This window comes from Corvus moneduloides, chromosome 8 (genome assembly GCF_009650955.1).
Source record: "Corvus moneduloides isolate bCorMon1 chromosome 8, bCorMon1.pri, whole genome shotgun sequence".
NCBI lineage: Eukaryota > Metazoa > Chordata > Aves > Passeriformes > Corvidae > Corvus > Corvus moneduloides.
Window position 1 is genome coordinate 16,587,082 of NC_045483.1, and position 23,710 is coordinate 16,610,791.

The 23,710-nt window shown below is 41.6% G+C and overlaps 1 protein-coding gene across 2 annotated transcripts in view; it reads right to left on the reverse strand.

The window, feature by feature from the left end:
• Nucleotides 1-22,181, reverse strand: part of TBC1D12 (TBC1 domain family member 12) — a 41,791-nt gene extending 19,610 nt beyond the window's left edge. For both annotated transcript variants that reach the window (XM_032116170.1, XM_032116169.1), the window contains exons 1-2: nt 21,282-22,181; nt 4,743-4,866 (exon numbers count right to left, since the gene is read on the reverse strand). In XM_032116170.1, coding sequence (XP_031972061.1) covers nt 4,743-4,866; nt 21,282-22,111 — 954 coding nt within the window. In that variant the 5' untranslated portion in view covers nt 22,112-22,181. The remainder of the gene's footprint in view (nt 1-4,742; nt 4,867-21,281) is intronic.
• Between the last annotated feature and the right edge of the window lie 1,529 nt (nt 22,182-23,710).

Consider the following 23,710-nt stretch of genomic DNA (forward strand, 5'->3'; position numbering starts at 1 on the left):
CAAGGCAGCTTGTTACCAATGTGTTTCTACCCTGTATCTGGCAAACAGGCAGAAGTCTTGCCTTTCTCTTTTCTCCAGTAGTAGTTCAAGGTGAGCCAACATGACCTCTAAATAACAATCTACTTAAGAACCACTCCTGTGAAAAAGCATTTTACAACTTCTCTGAGAGAGTCGGTCCTTGGGTTTGTTTACAATTTTTACATTGTTTGTTTACACACATACACATTTTTATAAGCATTAAGAGCTTTGTGCACTTCTAAACTCTAACAACCAAGTTTGGAGGGAAGAGTTAATATTGCAAGCTAGAAGGTTTGAGTCATACAAAAACCGATTCAAAACACATCTGCTCCTCTGAAGAGAAGCCTCTGAAAACCCTTGTCCCTGGGAGACCACGGGAATTCTGCCGAACCAGTGACTGCAATTTCTCCATTAGATCTCAGACTGGAGATAACAACACTGGAAAAATACGCAAGTGAAGACACTAAAGTTTTTAGCCCTCAAGTATTTATTTTTTGTAAAGATTTCAGAGCTACCCCAGCACATTTTCAGAGGTTAGATGTAAAACAGTGACCCAGTCAAAGCTAGTATTTACAGGACTAAGATTAAAACCTTCCATTTTGCACACAAGGTGACAGCTATTGGAAAAGATGGCTTCACTTCTGAATAAGCAGTCATTTCTAAAATCACTGCAAGCTTTTAATGATGTGGCAGATTTAAGTAGAAAAGAAGCTTTTATTTTTCCACTTCATTTAAGGCTGCCACTGAGAGCAGCGTTATTAAAACTGCTGATAAAGCTAATTTGGTGTATATTTTACTTTTTTTTAATTTTGCAACGTGTAATTGCATATTTTGAGTTTACTTTAATTCAGGCATATTAGAAAAAAACCCCACCATACTAGGGTAATTTAAACAAATTAATAAAATTAATAAAATGTATGCATGCCTGCTTTAATAAAGTAAGCTAAACTTAATGACTTGATATTCAGAAAAAAATTTACCATAGATTAAAAGCTCTTTTCTTTAACCGTAAGCACAAAAACTGAAATTGAGCTTGCATTTTTAAACAGAACTTGGACTTTAGTCAATACATTCCAAAATGTTATATATCAGCCCACAAGTCTGTTTCTGCTTTAAATGCTTCTGCATTAAAGTATTTCAGCAGTCTAATTTAAAGCAGACTTCTGTACAGACTGAAAAGAATTTACCAAACTCATCATTAATGACAACATGCTTCTTATAATAGCTAGTTTTATTAGCTGCAGTTCGTGAAAAAAGGCACACTTCCTAAAACCATCAAATGTATTTGACATTTGCAGTCCTGGGGAGTTGTTTTCCCTTTTCAAAAAAACAGTGAAGGAAAGAAGCCCAGAGGAAGGAGATGTCCAGCAAAAGAGTTGGCCTCAATCACATCCTGCTTGGGCAGCTCTAAATCCAATGAGAGATGAGCATGCCAGCAGCTGCGAGCGGGGAGATGCAGCTGCCAAGAACTTTCAACCTCTGACCCAGTTTGAGCAAGCGCATCTCGCCCGAGGCAGCGCAGCTGCGGGGACCGTGCAGGCAAACCCCACAGGCTGCTGTGCCACAAAAACATTCATCATCTTCTACACGGGCTAAGAGGCTTGCAAAGAAATAATTTGCAATAATATTCATGAGGCAGTGTCTGAAGGCACAGCTGGCTGGCATCGTCATCTGAAAAATGTCTGAAACAGTATCCGCAATTAGGTTTCCAGATTTTCTTGGAGGTTATTCAAGATATTACAATCACTACCTGACTTCTCTGGAGAGGCACATGCAGCAGTGTCTAGTTGACAGACAGTGACTGGGAGCCACAAACATTCATTTAAATGTAATTAGCAATTTACTACATCATCCTTACCATAACAAAGAGAACAAAGGAGGCTTCCTTCAGCCGGGATGGAATAGGGGCACAGAAGCCCTACTAGTCTTTTGGCTGTAAATCTACAGTGATGCAATTTCTCAGTTTTACTAATATGAAAGTACTTCATGCTTCATGATATTGCCATAAAACTTCTATGTAAGTATTATCCTTATCCAAAAGACTTCCTCATCCTATTAATTGCAAAGTTTTTCCTGTTGTGAGTTAATTTTTCTTGCAACAGGGCTTCTTAAAATCTCATCTTCTACACGCAGGATGCTGACTCATTACTGAGTTTCCTTAATCAAGTGTTTATTTGCACCCTCCCAAAGCTGGCTACTGACATCAGCAGAGTGAAAGGACCATGTCCAACCATGAAAAATAATGTTCGGGAATGGCAAGATTTGTGGCTAACAATAGACTACCATAAACTCCCTCACAGGCAGCTTTCCTACTGCCTTGTAGTCTTACACCTAAAGTTCATTGTACAAAAGCTGGCTAACAAGAAGTAACCATGGTTCTGACCACAGAGAGCTAGAAAAATTGGGGGAAAATGTGGGGTTTCTGTTTCAGAACACATTTGATTCCTCCACTCTAATTTAGAAAGTCGAAGTGCAGCTTTTGAGACACACTCCATGCAGGTTATGAAGTAACCTGACAGGTTCACAGAACTGCATGTGAACAAAACATATTAAGCTTAAATCATATTTCTATTAGCTTCTTCAAGGCCTTATATTCTTTTCACTCAGATTTTCTGCCTAATGAGGAATTAGTCTAGAGACTACAGTCAGCCATTTGAAAGTGAAGATGCTATTCCCCACTGATCTTCAATAACCAAGTGTGCCTATATTCATTCTAACCCATCACCAACTTAGCAAATTTGAACATTTTTCAACGAAAGAAACCACTGGCTGTTCTTCAAAGGCATATGCACAAGGAACTATATAGTAAATTCTAAACACACGTGCAAGACATTTGACGTATGCTAACTATGGAGACATAAGGGTCATTTCTCAGTTTAATATCCAATTTCCTTAGGTATGTAGCTCTAACTGTGTGCAGAGCATACTGTCAGGCTGGTTCCCCTTTGGTAACTGTGCCTCTTAGCTCATGAGGCTTTATCTAAAGACCATGCATGCTTTAGCCAAATAGAAAGCTAAAAATATTAGCCATTACTGATACTTTACTCAAGATCATGTAAATCCAGCAGTGAGTCTAATCTGGCAAACGTTATAGCACAAACCACATGACTAGGAGCAACTCAATCATGGTTAAAGATACATTGTTGTAATACATTTGCTTTTCTGACACTTTGGAGAAGTTAAAAAAAATGGGAACACTACAGTTTAAAACAAACACAATCACTGAGGGACAATGGAATAGGAAAGTAGGACAATTTCTTCAGATCATCATCTTCAACAGGTTTCCCAGGAAAGCTGTGAATGCCCCATCCCTGTCAGGTTGGATGGGGCTCTGAGCAACCTGGTCTATTAGAAGGTGCCTGCCCGTAGCAGGGAGAGTAGATCTCCCTTCCAACCCAAACCATTCTATTATAACATGGTCTCCAGAACAAATATCTTCATTACTAGAAAACAGTAAGCAGATGACAGGTTGCATTGTGCAGATTCTTCATTTCTCAGGATGGAAGAGACATCTGGATTTTACCACAGTATTTTCACAGCACAAGGCCAACAGCATCCACCTGCACACAAACTAAGAATGCTTGCCCTCTCCCACCCAAAGAGGAAAAACATTCAAAAAGAAAATTGTATTTGAAAATGTACAAGAAGCATTCAGTTTACTTCACAGTATAAACCATAGAATGATGTGGGTTGGAAGGGACCTTTAAAGGTCACGTAGTTTCAACAGACAAGACTGTACTTTCTGTAATTTCATCATTTTTTGCAACATTTTATTGAGTCACAAGTCCCACTGCATTGAATTCCTTCAAAAAGATTCTCTCGTTTTTCACTTTAGTTGCTCCCAAAACACCCTCTTTGCCATAAAGCTCTTTCAAGGAGATAACTGAACACTGCGTCATTCACAGCCATTTGCACCTGGCAAACACATCAGCTTATTTGGAATTCAAGAAAGGAGACAGAGAAAGCAGCTCTCAAGAGATTCAAGTTACTGTTTTAACCAACACAGGGGACATTCATATTTCTTATGTCAACTAATGTTTCAGCTTCAGGTTTGCATGCTAACATTACACCAAAGATACGTTACCAACTGCTCACCTGTGAAGACTGACATTTTAGTATTATTTTACCACAGACAGACTCCACAGGAACAAATATATGGAAGTGCAACTTTGTGACAGAGAATGGAAATCAGAGGTACCTTTGTGAAGAATCCCAGTAGCTCCAAAACAAGTTCAATATACAATATTATTTTGCAACAAAGTATCTTGAGTGAAATTAACACTTTAAATTTAAAAAGATGACTTGTTTCAGAATTCTAAGCAATTTGTCACAAGTTACCTACATAGGAAGTCTTCCAGGCAAGGACGACTATGTAAAAGTGAGCCAGACTGCAGCATACCATGTTAAATAAGACAAAAATTTATGGGAAATTAATACAAGTTCTAATGTCTTGACAAAAACAGGTTAAATTCTTTTTGAACATGTACCACCACCTTTTTGTAAGTACTTTTTGTAAGTACTGAGATGTACTGAAGAATGTACAAGCTAATCATAAAACACAAGATTCCTTAGTAATTACTATTATTTAAGCAAAGCCCCAAAAGAGTGCTCTCAGAGCACCCCATGGTCATACAACACCAATGTGGATATAACAGCAGAGAAATGCAGTGCCTGGGTGTCATTTTTACAATTTCCGTACCTAGAGTTGTGAGATGTTTACTCACCTGCTGGATAATTTTGGAATCTTTTGGAAGGTTTTCCCTGGGTGGGACTTTTCCAAACAACTTCCAACCAGGAGCACTTTGGACAGCAGGTTTGAGTTCCTTTGTCCTTTTAGTGAAAAAGTTTCTGAAAAGAGAGGAAGGTTTTCCTTTTGTTTATTATAAGCATATAAAAGTATATTGTGCCCACTAAAATTTCTTCAATTTCTCCACCAGTTTATCACTTGGATGAACTGTAGAGATTTACTGCTCAGAAAATGCATAGTGCGTTCTACTTTCAAATAATTAATTTGAAGTGGAGCATCTTTCATTACAGGTGCTTTGATGCTAATATTTGTACTTAACATTCAACCTTACCCCTAAACTACTTTATGCAGTATCAGAGCTTTTTTTAGTAATACCAGGCATTTCCTTAAATATAAACAGCACACAGCAGACTCTCAAACTTTAGTTTGGGGTTTGCTTTAAGTGTATCTTCCTAACTTATTGGGAGACTGAAACGAAAACAGCTGAAAAACGCTGTAGTTGAAGAGGTTTTTTTAAAATGGTGAATTATTACTTCTATCAATCTTCTCACCTTCAACTTTCATAGCATGGACTAGAAAACCAGGGAACAATCACACAGCTTCGGTTTGGCAGATAACCTTTAGCAGTGCCTATAGCAATTACACTCAAAGAGCAGATGACTGCACTGCTCTTACTTCTTAGAAAGCCAACCATCACAAGACCGTGTTAGTGACCACTTGTCAGATACTCAGCTGTACTATTTGACTCCAATCACAAGCTCCCACAGAGCATGTTATGTACGAGTGCTTTAAAAATGAAAGAAGTGTATTTATTCTGAATATTGGAAAGTTACTTTCCAGAAACTCATAACACAAAGGGATTAAAAGCTCAGTAGTCTGTAAGGTTATTTCTCAGGAAGCTTACCAGCTTACCTCAGAGAGCAGAATATGGAGCACTTTTAGTGGAAGATGTTTTTGTACAGTGTTAACTAGCTAACTTCACACTCTTCTTCTGGAAAGAGATCCCAGATTTCTTCACTTAAAGTATTTGCTGTATTTTAAAATATAATTCCTTTTCAAATTGGATGCAGTCACGTACACGCACAGCAAACAATCTGTTGGCTTTGCCCAGATAAAAGAAGAGTGATTCAACAACCACAGTCTGGATGATAAGTGCTCAGGGCTCTTAAATTCCAGTGCTGTCAGGGTTTCTAGCCAGGCAGCATAGTTTTACAATTAGGAACTGTTAGTGTTTTTAAGGCATTGTATGATCTTCAAATACAAGCTATCTTTTTAGTTCCCAGAATGTTTTTTGTTATTTGGGAAACAAGCAAATGCCTGTCAAAAATCCCTTCTGTACAAGTTTGCGTGAATGAACTCTACAGACTGCATATTTGGCATAGTTGAGGATCTAGCCACCAGCAAACTGGAGAGATGGAGAAGTAGATACTGATAGAGCATGGAAGCCTCCCAAAAACTGGTAAGCTCAAGATTGGTGGTCCTGTGGAATCCAGGAAAAATCAAGAAACCCAGAACACCAAGACTCTCTTCACTCCATCTGAGGCCACTGCTGCACACTACTATCATCATCATCAACAGCTTGTCAAAAAACAAACAAACAAACAAAAAAACTGCATTCAAGAAAACAGCAGTTGCTATAAGCAGACAGGGAGTACAGGACTACACATGCACACCTGATGAAAGAGAACACCATGAGAGATTTTTTTGGAATGCCCAGATGGAAGCTGTTGGTGCCTCAGTACACTGTGCCACTTCTGTGGAAGTCTCCCAGATGTTGTTCCAACCCAGTTACTGAGAAAGCACACTTGGGAATAATTGGTTGCATGGTTTGAATAGTTGTTTGTCATCAATGGAATCTAGTTGTTGCTATTAATAATAACTTAATTAACATGAGTTGTTCTAGTAAGCATTGGTTGTTAACCACACATGCCACAACTCTGTCCCCATCAGAGAAACTTGCAATATCTTAGTCCATCCCTGTGGAAGCGAAGTAAGCACTCAGAAACTCCAAGACAGTGATTTCTGATATAAAGCCTGGAAAGGAGGAACAGTGAAAAAGACATGCCTTTAAAAAATACTATCCTCAGTCAATCCCAGGACTGCACACCATTAGTGAAATGAACAGATCCACTCAGTAAGACCAAAAAAAGAGTGTGCTTACATAAATAACAAAGGCTCATTTCACAAGTACAAGACACCTTTCACAGTGTTTTACACTGTCTTCATGAGGGAAAGAAGAGCATTCAAAGAATCATCAACAAAACAAGACAGAAGTTTTCTAAAGACAACATGCCACTATGCACTACCCCACAGCCTTGCCCTTAAATCTGCAACTTCTGCAGCAGCTGTATTTGAACCTAACTAGGGAAGACCTTTACCCCCAAAAGCAGGTATGCAGGAAGGTGCATTCTGGAGTACCATTCTTGACTTCATGGGTAGCAATAACCATCCAGTCTCTGTACCTACTATGGAATACCACCAGGATTACTTGGCAGTTGAACTCCACTGCTTCTAGCACTTGTAGAAGCTGAAAGCTGCATTTAATATTGATGGCAACCTGTCACTGTATCAAAGCCAGTTTATTATTAACCAGGAAGCTGGTAGATTTTTAAAAGCAAAAAAATGTGTAAACATACAGAAGGTTTTAATTAATATTTCTATACAAAAGAATTAGGCATGCTCATAGCTTTTATAAGTTTTCGTTTTTATTTTTTTTTTAAACAAATAAAACATTAAAACAAACCTTCCAGAATGTAGTCTGGAAGGAAAGAAGTTTTATTGAGCACATATTCAATGAAGTCTGTTTCTTGTGAAGGCAGAAAGCTGGTAAAACTTTGTATCATGTCAGAATAAACTTCACATAGGAATTCTAATCCAAAAGAAACTAATGAGAGATTACAAATAAACTTTGCTGAAGATGAAAGGACACTTTTTAATACATTGTTTTGGCAGCTAACAGTATCACATTTGATGTGTTCTTGACAGCAGTAAAGCCTTACAAAAGCCCTGTTAAGGAACAGCATCTGTGAATGCTTACAAGTTGCATTCACTGAACTGCAGGAAGTGTACTACGTTTGATGTATTTTTTGCTGCTTAGAATATTCATGAGTTTCACTGGTCCTGGGAAGAGTCAACCATTGAAATGGCTGAAAAGTCAATAGCATTTTGGTAAAGAATCTCAAAATCCACGTGAAAACCTCAAAATTCCTTAAAAAAGAGCTTACACTTTAGACAATGCTTTCTGTTGCAAGGACCCATGGGATAGAAGTATTAAATTAGTTCATTGATTTAAGCTCTAGTTTGCAAAAGCCATGGGGCAAAGCTGCAAGGTTGTTTTTTTCCCCTGCTTCTTTTATATAACACATATTAACACTCTCAAATGACACACCAAAATGTTTCAGTAGGTGCCTTGAAGAGCTCAAAAATTAAATGAAGCACCACAGAATGAGAAGTCATTGGCACAGACCAAGACTTCTATTGCTAACATGGTTTGGGTTACACTAAACAAAAACCTGTGGGCTCTGATCACACAACTACAGTGCCTGTAACGACAGCTATGAGTGGTGGTTTTTCTCCTTGTTTTAACAGTGTTGCTTCAACTATTCTTGCCTGTGCCCACAGCAGTCTGGGCAAGTTTCACCATACTGGTGGTACAGTAATTAAAAAACGTTAACCATTTCTACAGGTGGCATTAACACTATGCTCAACTAATGAAATTGCTTATTTCCACTCCACTTTTGCTTTTAAAATCACATTTGTTGCTATTTAAGATAAATTACTGTAGTCTAAATGCAAATAGAATTAAGTGTCAGAAAGGGATAGGTGGAACTTGATATTTTAATGAATTTTTTTATTTACTTTGGGGTTTTGGCTTCCCCTCTCCCCCCCTCAAAAATCTCAACACAAAAAACTTTTTTCCAGTTTCCAAGCTAGCTATAGGTCAGTCCAAGAGGATGACAGATTTCCAAGATTTTGGGGAAAATATGACACAATTACTTCAAGCTTGACCTTAAATTTTATCCAAAACCAGACTGTGCCATATTTGCACAACAGCCACTCAAAGAAAGCTGAAGTGCTTTGAACAGCAGCAACCACGAACATCAGCAGGTAGGAAAGGCTCCAGGGTGGATATATCTCGAGCACTTTGCCTCTAGACATAATTGAGTCACCTCTCCACAAGACCAGGAGTCTTACAAGAATCTTTTGTTTGACCAAAAATGTCAAACTAATCTAGTTTCAAGCTAGATATCATTTTGCTACAGTTCTTTCAACAAAGATCACATATATGGATCTTCCCTTTGTACAACTCCACTGGGTGCCACAAACAGCAGGCTATCAGTATTCCACTGCTTTGTGTATCCCAGCTACTTAAGTAGCTTTCCTTCCCTGTCATTCGAACTCCACATTCAGGCTCAAGCTTCACCTATTCTGACGCTTTCAGCAATCTGTAGGCAGATTTCAGGTGTACAGGAAGGTTGGATCTTACACCTGAGCCTTTTAAGGCGAATATCAGTATAAAGCATACTAAAAATGAGCCTACCTTTCTCTAATTTATTTATCCTGCACTACAGAAAAATGGCAAAATTCAAGTGGTCTCAGAAGAGAGCATAAACCATGTGATCATCATTACTGTTACATATGAGGAAAGTATGCTTCCTTAAATTAATTAATTTAATTAATTAAATTCCTTAAATTAAATTTTCAACTTTAATTTGAAATGCTGCATCATGCTAGACAAAAAAAAAAAAAAAAAGAAAAAAGAAACAAAACACGAACAAAAAAACACCCCACCAAAAAAAAACCCAAACAAACAAAAAAACCCCAACCAACCAACCAACCCACCCCCCCACTAAACTATGGGCATCCCTGGAAAGCAAACATACAGTGCAGCACCAAAGAATCAATTTCTTTCTAAATAAAATATTCAGAATTTAGGGTTCTCTTACAAATAAGTTACTACTGTGTTTATATCTCAATGCTGAAAGGTAAACTACTATTCTCTGATTTCTTATCCTTACAACATAACTTTGAGCTTGTTCAAAATGTTTACTCACTAATTTACAAATAAAATAGCTCCAAAAAGAGACCTCAAGTTATACTAGCATAGTAAAAGTTACTTTTTTTAGATAAAAAAGCTAACTGTCAAAATATTTTTCTGACTTTTACTTTACATACAACAATCTGGTGTACTGTCACTTTCCATCATCAATCATTTCTTCTCATTGCATCCACCTTTCAAGAGCTTTGATAACAGGGAAGTTGTTATGCTGAGAAACAAGATTTGAAAGCCACGAGAACTGACAGAGGAAGTGAGGGCTGATTAGATTTTCCTTTTGATTAAGCACCTAGTACCTGTTAGTAAACACTGCATAAGACAACTGCATCGTTTTAAATCCAGGGAAGCAACACACAAACAGGAAGGAATCAGCATCCTATTAAGAACATGCTCACTCTATCATATATAATTTTTCCTCACAGAATCACAAAGGCTTAGAAGGAAGATCCAGCACAGAAGTAATGCTACAAATGAGCATCAAGTTGGACAAAAAAAACCAGTAAGCTTTCCCTGTGTTTTTAATGTAGTTACAAAAATGCAATTAAAAGCCCTGAAGTTAAATTTCTCTGCAATAACATTAAAAATCTACTGATTCCAATAAAACCTCAGAACTTGTAAAGGAATGAAGTAACAAAATCCATTAAAGATTGCATTTGTATTACAAAACAACTGATTTTGCATCTCCATAAAGAACAGAGTTCTGCTTGTGCACGCAATCTGCTCTTGCTCCACCCCATGCTAATTTTTTAATAAGCTTCATAGGCATAAAAACATAGGTCTATGTTTGAAACTTGTTGAAATTTGAGTTAGCTGAAAGACGAGCTGATAAAGAAATTACTTATTTACCCAATAATCTTCATCCAGAGAGCTGTATCAGCGAGGAGTTAGAAGAGGCATGTTCCAGGAATTGCTATAGATAGATTTCTACAGATAGAACACACTGAAATGAGTAGTTTTTACTTAAAACCATGCTTTTAGAACAAATTCTGAAGACCCCTACAAGCTTGCAATTCCATATTCTGTCACAACTATAGCCAAGTATTGGCTATCTCTTTACCATGCGCAAATCACAAAAGCTGCTTAAGAACACAACAGAATTTTTCTCCATACTCCAGCCTTGGCCATTCTGTTAAGGTCTTACGTGAAATAATTTGGAAATAACAGCAGATAAAAAACCATTGCTTTATTAAGCAGAATTAGCCCCTCTGCTTTAAACAAGACTTTTCAATAATTTACATGCAGAAACAATTGTAACTCAACTCTAAGTATAAATAATGAATCATTGAAAGGAAATTAAACCTTTTTGGTTAGCCACTTACAAAACCTGCAGAGCAACAGGCATTCTACATTTTTAATTTCAATAGCTTCAAGTATCAGCCCATTTTGATCCAACACATTTATGATTGCTCTCAGCACAAGTTTCTAAGTTCTGCCCTGTATTGGAAGAGATGTGACCCAATCAATTTTACAGTTCACATTTTCCACCATCGTGCTACAAGCAGCAGCTAGATACAAGCTTCTCTTTTAATTTTATTACCCCAACCACAGACTTGTTACAGGAGGTTTCTAGTTTTAGCACCTTCTAGAAGTAGAAGATCTCCTCTTTCTCTCTGCACCACAACAACCCAAAGAAGATCCCAAACCACCCTCTCCAATGGAACTCCAATGTTTGTAATACTCTAAACTTGCAGTCTGAAGTGCTATACAAGCAAGCTTTTGGCTCCTTCCTTCCCCCTCCCCCCCCCCCCAAAAAAAATTAAAATAAGGAAACAAAAAAATCCTACCCAGAACAACAACCACATTCAGCAAGACCAAGACAGTAGTATTTTTTTTTAATTAAATATGTTGTTTCCATTTATATTAGTGATCAACTAAAGCCTCAGCTATAATTAGGTATACCTGAAATTTAATGAACTGTCAAGGACTAGCTGCTAAGGATTGAGAGGCTGGGAAGGAGATGGCTTCTGGCGCCTTGGAGAGGACAGAAAGATTAACAGAACTATCATGGAACTGCACTGACAAGACTAAATTAAATCAACAAATCAACTCTCTTATCAAGTTCCTAGTGGATACCAGTCCCAAAGTGGCTTTACAAACTCTGCTGGCAAAACAGTTTTACTACAGGTACACAAACATTTGGGAATTTTTAAGAGTCGACAATGTTTAGCAGTATTACAGAATACTTCGTACAGAACACTTACTGAAAAACAGTATTTTACCAGACTACATTATACTCCTAACAAAGAGCTGTTGCACAGGTCAGCTTTACAAACAGCTCAAGCATTCAAAAACATACATAAACAAGCAGACACATAAGCAAGGTGACTGACAGGGTTAAATTTCAGAATGCTTTAATACAAATAAAGGAAGAGAATCAGCCTTTACTTTTCAGAGTGAAGTAGCAAAACAAAGCTTTATGCCAAACTGCTCTATCATCTTCATATTTGATCAGGCAGTTAAGAAGCTATTTTGACACTACACCAAACACTAGGGTCAATCTTCTCTAATAAAGATCAAATGTCACTTGCCCACAGCATCTAAAACAAAATCCTGCAAGAAGTGGAGAATTTTTACCAGCTGACTACAGATATTCTGTGTATCTATATATTCTGGTATTTTTTGTATGGCCAGGAATATCTACTCCAGCAAAGTCACAGCTAGTTAATGAGCAACATGCTCCAAGCAAAACAGTGCTAGAGGAACAAGATCCCTTCCTCCCACAAACCCACATAATGGGGAAGCCCATTTCTCCTCCTTGCACAAGTAATGTCCTACAATCCCTTCTGCTGTATCAATTCCAAGACCATACCTTAGAAGTCACAATCCAACTCACTAATCCCACAGAAAACCATCAGCTTTTTTTTTCACTCTCCAGCCTAATGAGCTACAACAGCTCACTGAGGATCATATAAATACCAGAAGCAGGGACGAAACATTTTCTTTGTTTCCTGACAATAGCAAATTCTTCAATCAGCTCACCAAGATAACTCACCAAGTACAACTTGATTAAACAAACTACCTGAAATTGTTCTAGCAGTGACTCACTTTCAGTTAAAGCAAAACTCACCGGTTTTATCAGGGCAGTCACTATGCCTATAGTTCAAATGTTTCTATACAATGTATACTTTCAAGAAAAAGGTGGTAAAGATTTCCAGACTTTGACATGGCCTACAAGTCTGTGAACTGTAAGTTCAAACACAGGGCAGAGTTTTATTTTGAAGACTGTCCCAGGGGTGATTGCTACTCTGACCAGCCTGGTTAAGCCTCAGTTAGTATTTTTCCCTTCTGGTGCCTGACAGAGTGCCTGTCAACTACGCAATTGCACAATGTAGCACTACAAGGTGTTACTGTAGTACTTTTACAGCCACTCAGTGCATCAGGTTTCTGCTGCAGCCAGCAATTCACAATATATTTCGTGTCATTGCTTCAGCGATCAGTTGCAGAAATACTGAAAACACAAGAATTCATTTTTGATCTGTTAGCTGATATGAGAATGCAGGGGCCTGATTTCATTCAATTTTGCCTGATAGCTTCTTAAAAAATGAGGAAGAAATTTTCTAATCTACCACTCCGCTACTTACAGAATTTGAGGAACAGCAAGCCATTTGCAAAACACAGTTTACAACAACAAAAAGCTAGAATAATAGAATCATTTAGGTTGGAAAAGACCTCTAAGATAATTGAGTCCAACCACTAACCCAGCACTGCCAGGATCACCACTAAACCCTGTCCCCAAGTGTCACACCTACATGACCTTTAAACATCTCCAGGGATGGTGGCTCAACTACTTCCCTGGGCAGCCTGTTCCAATGCTTGACTAGCCTTTCAGTGATGATGTTTTTCCTAATATCCAACCTAAACCTCCCTTGCCACAACTTGAGGCTGTTTCCTCTCATTCTATCACTTGATACCTGCAAAAAGATGCTGACGACACCCACCTCACTACGACCTCCTCTCAGGTATTTGTAGAGAGTGACAAGGTCTCCCTTCAGCCTCCTGTTCTCCAGACTAAACCACCCCACTTCCCTCAGCTACCTAAAGCAGATACTTGGTGCTTTGGAATCTCCACTGCTTCCCATCTCACAGATGCCAATCACACAAATACCTGTGATAGCTAGTGGACTGTTTGAGTTTTAAAGCATTCTGGCATCCAGCATACAAACTGCTACATTACTGCCCAGCAGCAAGACAGACAAGATCCTGCGTTAATGAATGCATTAGGCAACTGAAGCAATACAGATAGGACAGAGCTTTGCAAGGTCTGAGGCCTGACCAGAGTCAAGCTTAGATTGCCTATTCCTACAGCTGGCCTTCAGGAAGTTTTGACCAGCAGAATGTCCCAGGCAAGGAGAGCCAACAAGAAAGCTTTTACTATGCTACATGATCAAAAGATACTCTTTCACTTACCCAAGAGCACATTAAATAAAACTTCCCAATATAACAATGGAAACTGAACATAGCTTCTTCTTAATAAAGGCGTACCTTGGAGAAGGGAGAAAATTGGTAGGAAAGTACTCCTCTAGGCTACAGCTATTCTTTTCAGTCAGGCCATAACAAAGTAGGAAAGGAATTTAGAAGAACACCAGTCTGAGTGTTTAGCTCTCAGAAGTTCTAAAAGAATAAACTCATCTGCAACCATGAAAATTAGTCTTCTACTAATTGAAGTCATAAGTTCACACACACAACATCCACACTCTTCTTCAGACTGTTATTCCAATATCGAGTCAGAAGCAAAATGCTCTGCAGGTGGCTTGCACAGCTGACTGGTTTCTGAAAATACAGAGCCAAATTATCAGTCTCTTTTGCAGGCTCTCCTTGTGCTCAGACTTCATTCAAAAATCTGTAGGATTTTTATACTGGAGCTCTCTCAAACTCTGAGAGGTTTGACTGAACCTCGTAACAGGCTGCATGCAGTACGAGAGAGATGAAGCAGAAACCACGCTTCACTTCCTTAGAAAGCAATAATAAAGAGACAGATGCACACACAGAGGCTGAGAAGTTTAAAGCAATGACAACCACCCAGTGCAACAAACCTAGTCCCTTCCCAGGTGAACAACAAACAAGACCAATTATGAGAAAAAAAGGACAGACTATATATCATGATCATCTCAGTAGTTCCAAGAAATTGAAGAGAGAAGTAACAATTTTTACATCCATGTGAATGAAATGTGACCAAAAACTCTTAAACTTCTTTTTTATTCTTAAGCAATCAAGACAAAATAACCTAATGAATAATTGAACAGCCAAGAGAGCAAAAGCATAAAACGATCATTTTCTTAGAGGCCAGCTGTGATTTAAGTGACCTCCTTTGGTTGTTATTTCCCATGTAAAACATTCTCCTTTTAGTCATAGCCTATTCAGAAGAGATGTCCCATTCACTTTGTCACACTACTCTCAATATATTGAGTCTGTAAGAAATCCTGTGACCCCAAATAAGCAGAAGAGACCACGGAATGAAAAGGCCTTCTGCAAAATGAAGGGGCAGGGGAGAAGAGAAGATGCTTTCAGATTAAGTTTAAATGCCTCTGCAAAACACTCCTTAGCAAAACAAACTACAATTCCAACAGTTTGCTGCACACTAAGCAGCAATTTAGGCTGTTGGGCTTGAGAAAACCCACACAGCTCCCCACAAAAAAACTACAGCATTAGTTTAATGAGAACTTACTTCATGAAAACTCATATTAGGATTAAAAAACTCCTAGTGTAAATACATGTATCAATGTAGACTATAACACTGTCCATTACGCTGTCCACCACGGAGAACAGAAAAACTGCTGATAATACTTTAGGCATTATAGATTGATGAAGACTATACATATGGCTCTAAGGTTTTGGAAGTGACATCTATTCAGTCAGCTTTTTTTTCTAGAAGGGGTAGCTGAGGAAAGACTTGCTGCACACAGAAGTTGGAGCCACATGGCCTTCCAAAACCTATACAGAACTAAATCAGCATAACATTCTTCTGCTTGCACTCCTGAAATTCAACTTCGATTTGCTACTAGATATCCTAACCAAAATGATTCTATGGGTGCATAGCATCTTACCTATGATGAAACACCCACTGAAAGCCAGAAACTGGCCAACATGCCAACACAACTTCACAAAATAAATAATTCTTAGCAAACAGCGAAGAATCTACAGAGGAGCTTCTCAACTCGATAATATGAATGCCATTTCCTATTTATATCAAGTTATGTGTGTAACTCAGGAAAAAAAAATAGTTTCAAGTTACCCACAGATTTGGGTCCAGGTACTCTTGCTTACTTTCTCCAGTCATCTTTAATTCAAAGCTATTATATGTATCCATTTGTTCTCTTAGATTACAAGATCACTCAGAGAAAGCAAACATACTGCACCCAAAAACAGAACGGTGAAGGGTGCCCTCATGGTTTCTAGGGGGAAGATTTGTTGTATTCCCTTAATTCCTCTCTCTCTTTCCAATATATTGACAGTATATTTGTACTTTTTTTCCATTTGGTTTGTTTTAATTTGGACAATGCAAAAACAACACCAAAATCAAAAATAAAACACACAAGTTTTTTCAGCAAGTTCTGACCAAGATATAGGCACAAGCAATACCACAATAGAAGTTAAGCTCTGTGAAGTGACCCCATCAATCTGTTCTCTTATCTTTACATGAACGGAAGGTTTAGAAGATATGTCACAACTAAGACAGCTCATTCCCACTTGACTCATTTTTGATCAAAAGTCCACTAAACATATTTCTTCTCCATAGATGCACAGTACATCCCCTGTAGTTTCATGCTGATTTAAGTACGCAGAGCCTTTCTCGAAGAGAAACACTGACTCTGGTACTAAACCTTCACAAGGCACATCTAGGTAGATGTCTATGCAGTGCAAAGAGCTGCAAGCGCTACTTAGCAATACATTGAAATACAAACTTCAGAGCTGGAGACACTACCGTGCACTGAGTAACAACACTCAGTGAACCTCCCTGCAACCCTCCACAGTCTCTGCCAAGGACATTAGTAAAGGCAAGAAGATTAGCAGCTTTTGAAGAGCTACCTACTCGTGGAACCACAGGGCTGTGTTTACAATGAGGGAGACAAAGATGTGAGCTTCAGTGATTTCTTAGTGCTTTGTGCCTATAAATACTGACTTCTCCCAACTTTCCATCGTCTCCTCAAGTATTTTTCAAAACTTCTGGACAATAAACACAACCACTCTGGGCAATGAAGGAAGTATGAGACTAAAGACAGTTCCCATAAGAATATGTGTGCTACCTAGCCATACATGCTTATAACCCCTTACACCTATTTCTCACATCACATCCCAAAGACCTACAAGAAGTGGAAATGATGAATTAAGCTTGTTGTGAATCTTGTTAGGTGAATACTGGAAAAAAAGTATTTGGGGAAATGGTGCTCTACTACAAAAATACAAATATACAAATAATACAAATATAACAGTTGTCAACTTCGAATCCAGGAATAAGAAACTTTGCCAACTACCAGATACCTAGATTTGTCTAGCAAATACACAATTCAGAAAAGTATAATATCTATATGAGCTGGAAAAATGCGTGGTACCTACCTGCAGGACTATGAAGTAAAACTCATCTTTAAAAGAGGTTCAGAATCACCATGTCTTTATCTCAGCCCTGGATTACTTGCTACTGCTTGACCTTTTTGTATTACTGTTCTGCTCTGTCCCCCAGAGCAGCGCATGCAGAGCATACTGCAGTCAAGGTAATCATCATGGCTTTAATTCAACTATCCATGCAATGTTCCTGCTCACTGAACCATTGTGCACCCAATAGCAACCCACTGGGCCTACCCAAAAGTGATCCAATAACAGAGCATTGCCCTAGTAAGCTGCTAGGTAAGACCACAAACCATAAGAACAATGCCTGTATATGACTATATTATGAATCATACACAGGACTACAAAGCAGTGACAGGTGACTTTCAACAATCCATTTATTACTCTGACCAAAACAGTAGCACAGTGGAGACAAGTGACCACAGTCATGCAATTTTCCTTGCCATGGCACTCTGCTCCACATACTGATCTACTTCTGGCATCCCACTTCACATGTGGAGAGAAACAAGATGTAGAGCAGTTAAAAGTTGCTAGCATTGATTTGACAGGCTTAATGATTTGGCACAAATACAACTTGAGATCCCAGGGCGAAATATCATACCTAAGACTTACCTGAAAGAGAAAGTTTTAGTCACTAATGCAAACTTTCCTAGAATCTTAATTATTAATGATGATCTCAAGAGCACAGCCACTCTCCCTGTCACAGAGTTTGGATAAGATGCATCTGAAGACAGCTGCTTGCTTTTTCCCCGACCTGAGCTCATCAGTTTCATCTCCGGTTTAGTGAAATGACAACAGACAATTAACATGGATTATTTCAAAGAACTATGAAGCAGGTCAGCCTGGTAGCTGAAGAGCTGGTAACAAGCTGGAACAGCTGGAAACAGCAGCCTCCTAACCCAGATCTGTCTGATCAGACTGTTCAGTCATTGCAATTACAACAACAAAGCTGAAGGCAGTAGGACTTCGCCCTTGCCTTCTCTCTTTTTTTTATTAAGTAACTGCAAGAAATGTCCAGCTTTTGGAAGAATTTCCATATAATTATGGCTATTAGAAAAAAAACCAACGGGAGATACCAAATTTTAGACAGCTTGCAAACTCGACAAGAGAAAACATCCTACATAAGACAGTCCAGGCTGCTGGGCTACCTGTGTAGCACATCCAGAATCTTTTTTTTTTTTTTTTGGACATTGTGGGAGCAGCTACACACTCTGACAAAACACAAATGAGTTGTTCTCTCTCAGGTACACAGCCACTTGGTACAACTTAAATTTGGGGGAGCAACATCCTTTATGGCTCTGTGCTCACTCAAAAATACAAGCAACCTTCTCCTGAGAAGCTTCACAAGGAAGTAGAGTTGCTACAAACATTCAAACACAGGACAATTTTTATACCATTTCAGCCCTCATTACTGAGATCCTCTTTTTAAGAACTGCAGGATAACCCACTTACATTGGCAACTGAATGAATTTGAATGAATCTGGGCAGTTTAAAATAAAAGTAAGAAGTCTAAGCTTTTGAAATACTGGTTCAGAAGACAAGCACTAACTACTGAAAAAGTTAAAAAAGTTTTATTACCACTTTTCATAACAACGGATATTACCCACTCTAGTATTTATGTATCTAGTGACAAATCTATCAAGCAACACAAGTTTGAATTTGTTTTTAAAGAAAATCACTGAAAGTTTTCATTAATCAATCTCATTTCACCTGATGAGATTAAGTCAGCTGTAACTTTGGCTCTTCTATGGATGTATAGGCAGAGCTGAAGGTAAAGTCTCTGAAGCCAGTATTGCTCACCAGGCCAAATGCACCAGAGGCACAGCCAGCTGGACCAGTCACGGGCTGTGAAATAGCATTTGCTGAGAGCCACTCTTTCACTGAGGTGTCTGTACCATAGCTTTTGTCAGGATAGAAGCAATTAATTTTTTTCATGTATTACCTAAGCCTTTACTGAAAACAGTCAGTATCAATACATATATATTGACAACAACTACTACTGCACACCAAGTTCTAACTTTTCTATTGTCCTTGTTTTATCTGGGATAGGGTTTATTTCTTCTCAGTAGCTCGTACAGAGCTCTGTTTTGGATTCAGTACCAGAACAATGTTGATAACATTGATGTTGTGTTTGTTGCTAAGTTGTGCTTATCCTAAGTCAAGGACTTTGTGTCTCATGCTCTGCCAGTGAGGAAGTACACAAAAAGCTGGGAGGAAGCATAGCTGGGACAGGTGATACAAACCGGCCAAAAGGATTCCACACTATAAAAACTAATGCCCAGAATATAAACTGAGGGAGTTACCCAGAAGGGGCTGATCAGTGTGTGGGGACAGGGTCTAGCATCAATCAGTGGCTGATGAGCAATTATACTGTGCATCACTTGGGTTTTTCTTTATATTATCATTATTATTTTTTACTATGATAATTATATTTTACTTTGTTTAAATTAGTAAATTGTTCTTACCTCAACCTACAAATTTTACTTTTGCTTCTCCTCCAGGGAGGAGGAGCCAGGGGCGAAGGGGGTGGTAGGCAAGAAGCTGCATGGTGCTTAGTTGCCACCTGGAGTTAACCCATCTATGAGGAAAATGCTCCAGAATTTCAATCAGTTATCGCTTTGAGGCAAAAAGCAACAATATAAATGTTACTGGTCACTGTGCTCAAGTAGTGAGGCAAAAGGAAGGTAGTTTCACAGAATATTCTGACTTAGAAGGGACCCACAAGGATCATTGAGTCCAACTCTTTAACTGAATGGCCCAGACAAGGATTAAATCGACACCCCTGGCGTTATTAGCACCTGCTCCGACCAGCTGAGCTAATCTCATACAATATACTGCAGTTCACATAACACGGGGAAAAAGAAAAAAAGCATGGGAGGGAAGAACACTAATAGGGAATAGTAGGAATAGCAGAACATCTCTCAGTCCATCCTTGAAACGAAGTGGATGCACCAAACTTTCTCTTCAACTGCTACTATCCTTATCATCAAGAGTCCATCTCCTCCTTTCCTGAGAGTTGGCAGAGGGAGCCCGTTTTTCAGTTTGGGATCCCACTTTGAGATCAAACCTCTCCCATCTCAATTCTTCAGTTAATAGATTCATCTTATTCTGACATTTTAAAACATTTAGGGGCCTGCTGTTCTATCAGAGTGACTTGAACAATAACTATAACCCCTCAGTTTGGGAGAATAAAAACTGTTGGAAATTAAACTCCTCACTTCATACATGATAAAGGTAATATAGAATGTGCCATAAACTATTATAGTCCAGCTGCACCTCCTGTGTAGTATGCTGAAGAGTGAGTAATGTGACAAAGATCCTAGGCGACAAAGCTGGATAGCCCACAGCTTTTAGTTTTGTGCTAGAAACTTAAGAGAAGTCAATTCAAGCACAAAGCATAGTCCTTGAAGCTTTCCATAACACACTTTGAACTAAATAAGTAAACTCTATCTACATCGTCAACAAGTAGCAAAGGATTTATAACACTTCACAATTTCCACGGGGATTTGAAAGGAGTTTCCAATACCAACAACTTCCACCTTATTCTCCAAGCGGTTTAATCAGTACCACTGTGATCATTCAGACAATGAAATGCCCTGGTACGGGAAGCAAATTCCAGTTTGAAGTCCATGTAGTTGCAGCAGTAAAGGGTTCTTTATCATATTACTCCCACGTCCAAAGCCTCTGTCCTGCCCTAAAAGTATCTGCTTGCTGGCAAAAGAGCCTGTCAGGGCTGGAATCGCTCTTCGTGTGACCCACAGTAAGACCCTGCTGACCCGAGACACGCTCCTGCAGACCACTCGCGGCTGCCCGTGACCAGGTCCGGCAGACCTGCACCCCCCTCGCCCCAGGCTCTGCCGGGGGGGCCCTCACCGGCCCCGCCGCCGGCTTCTTTACCTGGTGAAGAACTCAGCGAAGGTGCTGCCGGCGCCGGCGATGCCCACCCGGTGCCGGGCCCTCTCCGCGGGCTCCTGCGGCGGCGGTGCCGCCTCGGCGAGCGCGGTCCCTCCGTGGGGCAGGTGCTCTGGGGCGCTGCGGCGGCGGCTCACCTCGTACGTGTTGCGGGAGTTCAGGTTCACGTCCGTGAAGCCGAGGGGCGCCGGGGGCAGGGCGGCGGGCTCCGCCCGGTCCCCGCAGGTCCGCGCGCCGAGGGCGGCCAGCGCCCGGCTGCCGGCGTCGCCCCCCGGGCTGCGGGGCGGCGAGGGGCTCTCGACCACGGCGCCCCCGCGCCGCTCAGCCTCGCTCCGCAGCCGGCAGCTCCTCAGCGGCTCTTCCAAGGCTGTTCCCAAGGGGACGCCTCCCGCCGGGCAGGGCGGGCAGGGGAGGAAGCCCCCGTTCTGCAGTTTCGCTTCCTCCTCCTCCGGCCCCGGCTCATCCCGTCCTGCCCGAGGGGGCGGCGGCGGCGGCTCCTGCGGCGGCAGCAGGAAGCCGACGTCCCCGTTGGTCATCCTCCCGCACGGGCCCACGGCACAGGCGGCCCCGTTCGCGGGCTTCTCCGGGCAGCGCTTCCCACCCGCCGCCGCGGCGGGGCCGAGCGCCGCCAGGTACCGCTGCAGCAGCCGCTCCTGCCCCGGCCCGCCGCCCCGCCGGCTCGAGCCCCGGCTCCCATCCCGCTCCCCGTCCTCCTCCTCCTCCGCCGCCTCCTCCTCCGCCGCCGCCGCGTCCTGCCGGCCCGCGGGAAGCACGGCTGCGCCGCCCGGAGCTCCGGCATCGTCCGGCCCCACCATTTGCCGCCGCGGAGCCCCGGGGGCGCGGCGGGGGCCGGGGCGCGCGCCTTCCTCCGCACCGGCGGCGCCGCGAGCGCTGGCAGCCGGCGCCGCTCTGCGCGTCGGGCAGCGGCCTCGGCGGGGGGGCGGGCGGGCCCGACACACGCAGGCGCGCGGCGCCGGCTCTTCCCCCCGGAAAGTCACCATAGAGAGGCCGGGCAGGAAGCGCCCGCCCGCTCGCTCGCTCGCGTTCGCGGCAGGGCCGCACCCAGAACCATAGAGATGGCACCCAGACAGGCTCTTCCCCGCCAGAGGCGCTATGGAGGCCGCGCCCCCGCCCCCCCGCTACCGTATTCCATCGAACGACTCGCGGCGCGCAGCATGTACCGCATTCCGCCGATATGCCGCGGCTGCTGAAAGCCCAGCCCGGCGGCCTCATCCCTCCGTCCCTCTGTCCCTGCCCCAGAGCCGCTCCTGCTGGGATTGTACGAGCTGTCCCGGCACGCCGCCGGCCGGGAGCCGGCGTACCTACTGCACACGCCCGCCCCGCCTGCGGAACCGGGGAGCCGGCCGCGGCACAGCCCGGGGAGGGCTGTCCCAGCCCTGGGAGCGGGGCGGGCTCCGAGGAGGGCGGCGGAGGGTCCGGGCAGCCCCGGCACCCGTGTCCCCGCGGGGACGGGCAGGGCAGGACAGCATCGCTTTTTGGAGTAGATAGGACCTACCTGAGCTTTGGGGGAAACGGGAAGGGAGAAAAGAGAAATGAGATCGACGCTTCGAAATCTTGGGGTGAATCCTCTCCTGAGCAAGCGATGGAGTGTCACAACTCCTCAGGTTAACGCTGGAGAGGTGGATGGAGGACATTTACAGAGGCAGGTCCTGTCAGCTCTGTTTCCCACCACATCTCTCAAATAAACCAAGTTATTACAGTCCCCTCTGCCCAGCAGGAGAGCCAGGGCACAAGTCACACGCAAAAGAAAAGGCAAAGGGGCTTCAAGTCCCCGGAAGAGCAGTAACAGCATAGGTCCCATGCTTGGTCTAGTAGGCTACCCCTCATCCAAGGCAAACACAAAAAGAGACACCTCAACCCAACAGATAACTTACATATTCCAACAGTAAATACAGTTCGTAGCAAGGGAAGTGCCATTCTTCTGGGAATCCTTGGCCAAAGAAATTCTCCATCTAATAAACCCACCTTCTAATGTGTTCCAGTGCGGTGGAGGGCCCTCCTTTTAAAGGCAGGCAAGTGGGGCATGCCCAGAGAGAGGCATCACCCACCACGGGGAAGAAACAGCCATCCTCTCTTTAGTTTTTTTTTCCTAAAAATTGTGAGCATTTTGGAAAGAAAGATTTAAACTGGGAATCTTCATCTAAATAAAAAGTTGATGCATTTTATTGTGTTATGACTTCTTGTTAGCACTTTGCAATAAAAAATCTTCTGAGCTTTGCTTGAGTTAAAAAAAAAGTGATTTTTTCTTGTCATCTTGTAACTGCACTTTTGAGGTCAGATGTGCAACACTGGTGTTCTACATGCAACCAGGAAGTCTGATCTCATCCCTTTTGATGTGACTAACTGGCAAATACTTGCGATCTCAAATCTGATTTGACTATCTTGATAGCAGG